This window comes from Leptonotus elevatus, chromosome 2, assembly GCF_054856555.1.
Source record: "Leptonotus elevatus isolate MCC_2025b chromosome 2, RoL_Lele_1.0, whole genome shotgun sequence".
Classification (NCBI taxonomy): domain Eukaryota; kingdom Metazoa; phylum Chordata; class Actinopteri; order Syngnathiformes; family Syngnathidae; genus Leptonotus; species Leptonotus elevatus.
In genome coordinates this window covers 9,478,247-9,487,866 of record NC_141240.1, presented here as the reverse complement: position 1 = coordinate 9,487,866, position 9,620 = coordinate 9,478,247, and the positions used below count along the sequence as shown (strand labels likewise).

Sequence of the window (9,620 nt, the reverse complement as noted above, 5' to 3'; positions counted from 1 at the left end):
TTACAATTAAAGTTGGAAATTCTGAAAAATAACCTACAGCATTAAATTACTTTGAATTATGGTCAGAAAAGATTGAGGTAAGATGGCTTGAATCGCTTTGTCACATCGTAAATGTCACGCTACTGTTGTAGCTTGATCGGGCTCGAGAAAATAGTCCACCTGCTGCTGTCACTCTTTGCATTTTCATTTGCCTGAAGCAACTGTCATCCCAAAAGTACGGTGAGGAGGGGCTTAAAAAAGACCGATAGCATGCCTTTCGCCCCCTACTTGTCTTGCCGTAAATATCTCCCGTGCACTTCGCAGTGTTTAATTTTAGACTCCACATGAGACAGAAGCAGAGCAACTCCAGCTCAAGTCAGAAGCTTGCCAGTTTGCTCTGCCCCGTGTCAGTGTTCTGACAAACATTTAGCATCCTTGGACAGAATTTGAATCGAGAACTCAAGACAAAGATGTCAAACAAAGATACCGAGGATCTCAATGAAGAGGACATTGATGAGGATGAACTCCTTGCTACGCTTTCGCCCGAGGAGCTTAAGGAGCTCCAGAGTGAAATGGATATTATGATTGCTCCAGATGATAGTGTTCCAGTTGGACAGAGGCAGAAAGACCAGACAGAGAAGCCTCCGACTGGAACCTTTGACCACAGATCCTTGGTCGGCTACCTTTACTGGGAAAAGGAATCCAAGCGTATGCTTGAGGAAGAAAGAGTGCCTGCTACTCTGCTACCCAGTGAGGTAAGAGGCCACCAGTCTGACAAATATTTTAACAATAAGTAGTAGTAACAATGTTGGTCCCCTTGGTTGTCTTCATCAGAGAACATTGAGGCAGGAGGCTGAAGAGAAAGAAATCGTCAACACTGTGGAAGATGGGCACGATGAAGTACATGAGGAAGTAATTGAGGAAAAGATTAAAGATGGCACTAGGGAAAAGCCAATATCTGAAGAAAACATAGAGGAACCAATTAAGGAAATCGTCGACAATGCAAAAGAGAGAAATGAAACGGATGAAGATGTCCATGGGAAAGACAAAGAGATGAATCCAATTGAACAAACACATGAAAATACTGAGACACAATCTAACAGCACAGACAAGGAAACGACAGGCCAGAAAGACGGAACAACAGAAATTGAAAAGGAAAGTAAAATGACAGATTCTCAACCTCCTCTAGATTTACTGGGAGATGCAAAGACAAGTGAGCCCGATGACAAACTCCGGCAGAAAGAGGAGCCAAAAATCAACAAGTTAAAAATCCCCAAGCTGGCACTGAACAACATCAAAATGACATCTCGGCCATCAGGAAATGAGACAAACCTGGAGTCGACACTTGACAAGATCCGAAACAACAACCCTTCGGTCACTGAGGTCAATCTCAACAACATCGAAAACATTCCCAAAGAGATGCTCCTGGACTACGTCAACGCCTTGAAGAAGAACAAACACGTGAAAACCTTCAGCATCGCAAACACCGGTGTGGACGAAAACATCGCCTTCAACCTGGCCAACATGCTACGCGAGAATCGCAGCATCACAACGCTGAACATCGAGTCCAACTTCATAACAGGAAAGGGAATCGTTGCCGTCATCCGATGCCTACAGTTTAATGAGGCGCTCACTGAGCTGCGATTTCACAATCAAAGACACATGTTGGGTCATCATGCTGAGATGGAGATCTCACGCCTGCTCAAGGCCAACAACACCCTCCTGAAGATGGGATACCATTTTGAACAGCCAGGGCCAAGGATGGTGGTGACTAATCTCTTAACCAGGAACCTGGACCGCCAGAGGCAAATGAGAAAAGAGGAACAGAGGCAACAGCAGCTGAAGGAGCAGAGGGAGGTCATGCAGATGTATGAGAGCAGTCTAAACCTGCCTCCAGGTTTACTCGAGATGCTGGGGTACATACCGCCCCTGGAACTCCTGCAGAAACATGGGCTTGTTGCACCCCCAAAAGAACTGAATAATCTGCCTCCCAAAGAAGAAAAGGAAGAAAACAAAGAAGAACCAGAGCCCCCAAAGCAGCTCAAACACAAGAGAACTCCCAGACAAGCGTGTGCCGAGAGCCAAAATCCGTTGAGGGATGTCCGGCTGAAGAAAACTCCAAAGAAACGTGACCATTTTGCAGAGTTGGACCGCAGGGAAGCCAGTCGACAAGAGCGAGCAGGTTTCCAACTGAAGAAGACTCCCAAAGCTACGGAGGCAGTCACACAAGAGATGGCGGATGAAAAACCAAACCTGAAAGATGTCATTAAAACTTTGAAGCCGGTCTCTCGCAGGCGAGTGCCACCAAAGGTTGATCCCACACCTCGTGATGAGCTCCTAAATGAGATCAAGATGAGTAACGTGGCCCATCTGAAATCTGTGAGTATCGCTGCTGGGTGATTAATAATCCACATCAGACATTTAGTAAAGGAAGTACCGATTAGATCAAATTTGGACTGACTGATGGAGGTCCTTCCACTAAAAATTTTCATCAACATCTCAGTTAAAGGGTATGTCAACCTAAAGCATTTCTTTACATTAACTCATTCACTGCCATTGACGGCTATAGACGTCAAAAATTCATTTGAACTATTGCTATTAGTTTCTCATTTTTTCCCACTTTAGTTAACAAGAGTATGAAAACCTAGAAAAAAAATTGTACATTTAGAACAGATATAAAATATGTGATTAATCGTGAGTTAACTTTGAAGTCATGCGATTAATTACAAAAAACTAATTTTATCGTCTGACGCCCCTAATTTTTTTATATTATTTGTTTTCTCTCTTTTTTTTATTAGGGGCATCAGGCAATTAAAATTCTTAATTGTAATTACTCACATAACTTAACTAGTTAACTTAGAGTAATCACAAATTTTATATCTGTTCTAAATGTACAATATTTTTTTATTTTGGTTTTCATACTCTTAACAAAAGTGGGAACAAATTTGAAACTAATAGAAATAGTTCAAATGAATTTTTGACGTCTATAGCCGTCAATGGCAGCGAATGAGTTAATGTGTTACATGTGACCTCACTTTTCTAAACATGACATTCTGATTAATATTACATTTGTGTAATTTGAGTTATGCAGCAGAATCCATTTTAGGGGGCGGCCATTTTGCCACTTGTTGACTTCAGATGACATCACAGTTGCAGACATCACAGGGCTCAGTCAACGACCAATCACAACTCACCTGTTTTCTAAAGCTGAGCTGTGATTAGTCGTTAACTGAGACCTGAGCAGCTGTGATGTCAAGTGGCAAAATGACCGCCTTCTGATATTGATTAAAACTGCTGGATTTTGCTGTTAAACTCATAGTCCACTAACGCAATATTAAAACCAAAATACCGTATTTAGGCTAGTGGGGCTGCATAGAACATATTATCAATAATTTTTAAAAATATTTTTGGGGGTTGGGGGTTTGACTTCCCCTTTAAGAAGGTGGTCCTACATTCTTCCCACAGCAAATCTGTCCATGTCGTTAGTGTAGATCTGGTACCTTTGCAGTCAAACCGTTTGCTTGATGGAATCTGGAGTCTGCAAAATACGTATGCACACTGGCCACAAACTGGCAAAAGTAACCCTTTCACTGGATGTAAATACATCCTTCATCGTGTTCCGTTCCGGGTCGTAAGAAAGCGGAGCTGATTTAGGATGAGAGGAGGGACATATGCTGGACTGGTCACCTGTCAGTCAAGGAACTGACACAGACATAGACAACTATTTTTAGTTAGAAGAATGATCCTTCCAACATAAATTTGGTGATATCTACATCAAGTGTCCGTTGTCCAATGTATTATGATCACGTTCCTTTCAGAGCATACAGTGTGTCAAGAATGATAACGTATTAATAGGATATTCATAGAAACTTTGATACAAATTCATTCCTTTGCTTGCAGGTGCCGCTCCCCAAAGCCCTGGAATCAAGTGAAACAAGTCTCATCTGAGGCAGTGACTTCTCATGATATGTGTTTGACACATACTGTATTTTGGAAATGAACTGTGCAGTGAGAAAGAACTACATGTTCACACACATAGACGCTGGCTCTTGTTTCACAATGTTTCACAAAAGCCAATACTGCATGTGGTATGTACAATTGAAACCACAAGTTTACTTGCATACACTACACTAACCCCCTGGCAAAAAAATATGGAATCACAGCTCTTGGATGATGATTATTAAATGTTTAATTTTGGAGGAAAAAAGTAAATCACGGATGTTCCACAAATCAACTTTTATTCAAAATGCCACAAGAAAATTTGTTGTCAGTCGCAATATTTTTTCAGAATAAGTAGAGGAGAAAATTCTAAGGGGGAAAAAATTATGATGATTCTGTATATGCCAAGGTTGTATATAAAAAGAAACATACTACCCCCATGCCCCCTGACTGCCTGACTTAACTTTTCCTGTTCTAGGTCAAGCTTTACCAATATTTACTCAATGCCAGACTAATGAGAGTGATTTTTAAAGACAAATCTTCTATAATTTCCTTCAGAGTTTTCCATACAGAATGAATACTGCACAATTTGGTTTATTCCAGATGATAATGATGTCATGTCTTTGGAAGCTTCAATATTTAAGTTAGAGACACACCTGTGGTGCATTTGAAGGTACGCCTGAAACACACAGCTTCTTCGTGTAATGTCAGAAATCAGCCATTATCCTTGCAATTTCCATATGCCTGAAGGTGCAACAACTTGAATTTTTGGAGGCATGTCCTGTGGTCCGATGAGACTAAAATTGAACTGTTTGGTCATAATATGCAGGACTGCGAACAACACCCCAACGAGGGCGGCAGCATTATGTAATGAGGTTGTTTGGCAGCAAGAGGAACTGACTTGTGCATGCACTTCACACACAACATTTTTTTTTTTTTAAAAAGCATCATGAGGAAAGAACATCACATGAAAATACTGAAGCAACAGCTGAAGACATAAACCAGCTTGGACGCAAATGAGCCATCCACGTGGTGACCTGGTTCCGAAGTGGCTCAAAGATGACAAAGTCAATGTTTTGGGACGGCCATAACGAAACCTGATCTCAACCCCATTGAGATTTTATGGGCAGATTTGAAAAGGCAAGGCAACCTACGAACATGGCTCAGTTACATTAGTTCTGTCAGGAAGAAATAGCCAAAATTCCTGCAAATTATTCTGAGAAGCTTGTGGTCGGAAATTAATTTGACTCAAGTCATAGTTTTGAGGCAAAGGTACCAAATACTAGTGAAATGAGCGTAAACATCTGACTTGAGGAAAGTCCTGAAAATGTGTCTTTAAAAAAATCTTTCTCTCATTATTCCGGCATGTCGCAAATGCAAATCATTTTTGGCAGTTGAATTGACCTAGAACAGGAAAGGTTTAGTCTGATTTCATGTCAGACAGTGAGGGGGAAAAAGCTTGTGTGTCTTTTTATATGGTGGATGTAACCTTTCTGGTGTCAACTGTATGTTTTGGATGGAAATTCTCATTATTTGTACCTTGAGAAAAGGCTGAGAAAATGTATATTTATTCACATGGGAGCTCAATTGTTTTATGCTTATTTTCCACGTATTGTGCCAAGAAGGCTCATATTTACTATATGCTGGATTAGGTGTGGTTTGCTTGGCCATGTTATAAAAACAACTATTGCATGCCATTCATAAAGTGATCAGAAAAACAGCAATTGGTTTATACAGCCATGTTTAATATTTGGCTCAGTGATCACACCATCACTCTTGTTGAATGGAAAGTCACATGGAACAGAGGACAACATACTACAGCCATCCAATGGCCTTCATGCACAAACTGCGCAGTCAATGTGCACATGAGAAAAGCTTCAGGGAATATTTGCTAAGATGTCCGCGTTACAAACGCAAAAATCCACTTTGATATACATCATATGTTACCAACCCGGTATCAGTTCAAACGAATAATTGTGTGCATCCTACAGCTATTGCACTCATAATACACCAGAAATAATACGCGCACAAGAGCGAACATATACATACTATCATAACATAAAGCTGAAAGAGCCATTCCTTTTCAATTGCATAGCAAAGACCAGAGGAGATACGCTCAGGCTAGTTTTTGCTTTCAGCACATGGTCACACAGTCTGAAAAATGGTTCTATTTATAATCAGGATTACTAGTGAGAACACATGTACGCCAAAAGCGTATCGGCCTTGGATCAGTATTCATAAGGGCTCCTGGAGTGACAAGATGAAAGTTTTGTCCTGAATAAATGAATCTGTCAGTATAGGTAATAAGTAAAAGCTAGCAATGCTTGTAACAAGGTAGCATGATTTAATCTAAGATAAAGCCACCCAGGTTGCATGCCAAAGAAGTCCGATATCAGCAAGGGGATGCGTGTATTTTTAAATCTTTAGCCACGGGAATGCTCAAAGCTTTGCTGCCATTCGCCTTTCAACTGTGATTATGCAAAGCATCTGTACACATTTGAAAGAGTGTGCTCATCTAAAATAGCAAAAGGGAAGACCAGAGGGCCAAAAGTACAAACGTGATTCTACTTGTGGCATGCGGGATGATGGAGCCCACTTCCCTTTGCTACGATCTTACTGCTTCAGTTTGCTTTCGATAAAATCCTGCATTTTGTTTACTCTCTCCTCCTGCTGATCCAAGAGATCCATGATGATGCCCATGGGAGTCTTCTTCATCCCAACAACTTCCATCTTGTTCTCCAGTTTGTTCTTCATGTTGCGTAGTCTCAGGGAGGCATGAATGAGGATTACTAAACGGCAACAATGGGAAATGTCACAAACGTATGCAGAGAACTATATTTATATTGAGATATTCTTTGCTGGGAAATAAAAAGTGACAGCGAGCGAGACGCACACATGCAGGTGTTAGTCTACGAGGCAGATGGCAAAGGCATGAGATCAGTCAGTAAATGCGGTTGTGTCCACATCAAGAAACCATAGCGATCTGTAAACATGGGGCAGTGGGCAGGCCGCCTGGGACGTGATCACGCTGCCTCCAGTGGCATGTTAAAGCTCTAAGGTTCGCTTTACGATCACATGTAGTGGGAGAGAGAGAAAGAGAGAACGAAAAAAACTACAACTGGTGAAACTCCGCCATCTTTCATAAGAAAAAAGTTTCCAGTATCAGTGCATGTTCTCTTTTAATTGAGCAATGAGTCAGAATGAGAGTTTGGAAACTTGTTCAGCTGCAACTAAACCTCAATTATGCTTCCCTGTGTGAGTCATTGAGACTTTCTATAAAACACCAGTTAGCCAATGTTGGCCAACTCCAATACATAAAAAACAACAACGTTATAATTTAGATCAACTTTCAGTGCAAACAGATGTGGTTGACGATGTTACAATGTAGTATCTGCATACTTTAAGCGGCAGTAAATTACTTGGATTGTTTTGGCTCCCCCTACAGTTTTGCAGTGGACTTGACTTTGAGTCAACAGTATTGTTGATGCAGACAGATATGATTTTTTACCTCTAATATGCATGTCTGTCAGTCAAGCATTTTCTTAGTAGCCAATGTTGATTATCCGATATTGACCTACTTCACAGTGGATGAAATGGGAATGACATGGCGAGAGGTAAATTTTAAAAAAATTCCAGTGAAATATGTCAATATTTACTGTATATAAGTTCAGACCATTCTATTCGACAGCAAAGTTTCTATATATGGCCAAAGAAAAAGAAAAAAAGGTCAAGTGTGTTGACGAGCTTTCAGAGTACATTTAGGGATAAACATTGTAAAATGCAAGCATGCTGAAATAAATCTAATGTATGAAGCCACAATAAACAGCAGAAAACAAACATGGAATCCAGTGAAGACAAAGTAGCGTCAAAAATAAATACACCAAACAGTTGTTGTATGTTAATAGCGAAAAGGAAAACATTAAGACTTACATAGCAGAGGGAAGGTGATGCCAAAGATGAAGACCATAACACCGCCAAACAGCGACAGCAGGAAGTAGCTGGTGACCATAACGCCGATGACAAACAGAGTGGGGTTTTTCCTCTTGAAGTTCTTGATGGTGGCTTGATTCTCCCCGGCCCAAACGGAACCCATGAATACCAACGTCACAACGGTTCCTCCGAGAAACATGCCGATTGGGTTCAGGAACCTGCAAAATGGACGACGGCGTTTTAGCCATTTAGGACAATATGTTAAAACAATGTGCTGGTGGCCAATAACAGCAGCAGCAGCAGCAGCAGCGGAGATGGTTCAGTGCTGCAAGCATTAGTCTAAAAGATTCAGTTAAAAGTAGCATGGACTAGCCAGTAGCATGTCTGCATTGTTAGATTAAGCCTCTTTGGCACATCACTAGATAGGTGACTTAAGCAAGACCTTTGCTTGGCTAGACTTGTCGCTGTGACCTTTTTCCTGGCTCGTCATCTCCCTACTGAATCAATCTGCACCCTTGCACATTCACCATTTGAAACCAGTTAAGACCATCGAGTCACACATCGTCACGTGGGAGGGGGGGGGGGGGGGGGGTGGCCAAGACAGTATAAGAATAGGAACCTTTTTTTGGACAGATTAGACCTTCTTCTGCATCTGTCAGAAAAAAGGTTTCATACTTCTTAAAGTTGGGGTTCAACTCGATCTTTTTTGTCTATATGTGCCCTGCAATTGGCTGGCAACCAGTTTAGCGTGTACCCCGCCTTTCATTCAAAGTAGGGCAGGCCTAATCTAACACCAGTTTACTGCGACTCTAGAATAAAAACAATAATGAATGGATGGATAGATAGATGGATATTAAAATGAGAAGATCAGAGATACTTAAGTCATCAAAAAAATGTCTTAAATACCATATAAGAATCCAACGAGTGTGTAGCATCATTAATGAGCATATCCACTATAATACATGTGGAAATGGAAATTTCTGCTAAATTATTCAGCAAAAAATTTCTGTAGGTCTTGACTGCATGCAAGTTATTTTGTTTTGAGGACAGATCACAGAACGGAAATGCGGGAAATATAATCAATAATCCATCCATCAACAATTATTAGAAGAATACAATCTCTGCCACGTTTTTGATGAACGCTTGGGTTTACTAGGCAATTACTTTGAGAGCCAAGTAATTTAAGGGGTGGTACTAAGTTGTTATACAATGTTTGACAACCACTATGTAGTACTGTACATATTTTTGACTTTACATTCGTGTGACTGTCCGACACTCAGCATGTGCAGAATAATGCAAGCATGCGAGGGATTACATATAATGAGCTACGAGTTGTCCGTTGACGTAAAACACCAAGAATAGCGACTCAACTCACGATGGGTGTGGGTTCAAGAAAAAAAAGTATGCACGCTAAGTAAACTCAAGATAGTCTGTGTTAGCTGGTACTAACCCAACGATGAGTAAAACCACCACGGCTGCGGCGAAGTAGTTCGTCTGGTAGTACATTAAATTGCTGATAACTCTGTTATTCCACTTTGCCACATCTCCGAACTCTGGCTTGGCGAAGCGCTCCGTCCCGGGGTAGAAATCATTCCACGGTCTGAGAGGTGCAAGCTCCATTTTGGCTGTCATGACGTCAACGTGAAGTAGGGAAGCGCTCAACAAACATTACAGAAACTGCGACGTTGCTTGTGTGTGACAGGTCAGCTGATCACTGCTGTACACTGGGAGCAGCCAGTCGGACGTAACGCCAAACTCTCGCGATAGTAAAA

The 9,620-nt window shown here is 41.2% G+C and overlaps 2 protein-coding genes across 2 annotated transcripts; one reads left to right on the top strand and one right to left on the bottom strand.

The window, feature by feature from the left end:
• Positions 1-65: 65 nt before the first annotated feature.
• lmod3 (leiomodin 3 (fetal)) lies at positions 66-4,849 on the top strand. Its single transcript, XM_086067549.1, has 3 exons — positions 66-734; positions 814-2,358; positions 3,880-4,849. Exons 1-3 carry the CDS (start codon positions 450-452, stop codon positions 3,925-3,927), a joined length of 1,878 nt encoding a protein of 625 aa, XP_085923675.1. The 5' UTR covers positions 66-449; the 3' UTR covers positions 3,928-4,849.
• A 793-nt stretch (positions 4,850-5,642) lies between these two features.
• Positions 5,643-9,596, bottom strand: LOC147178350 (PRA1 family protein 3-like). The gene is made up of 3 exons (XM_086067553.1): positions 9,299-9,596; positions 7,849-8,066; positions 5,643-6,707 (listed from the first exon to the last, which is right to left on the bottom strand). Exons 1-3 carry the CDS (start codon positions 9,478-9,480, stop codon positions 6,532-6,534), a joined length of 576 nt encoding a protein of 191 aa, XP_085923679.1. The 5' UTR covers positions 9,481-9,596; the 3' UTR covers positions 5,643-6,531.
• Between the last annotated feature and the right edge of the window lie 24 nt (positions 9,597-9,620).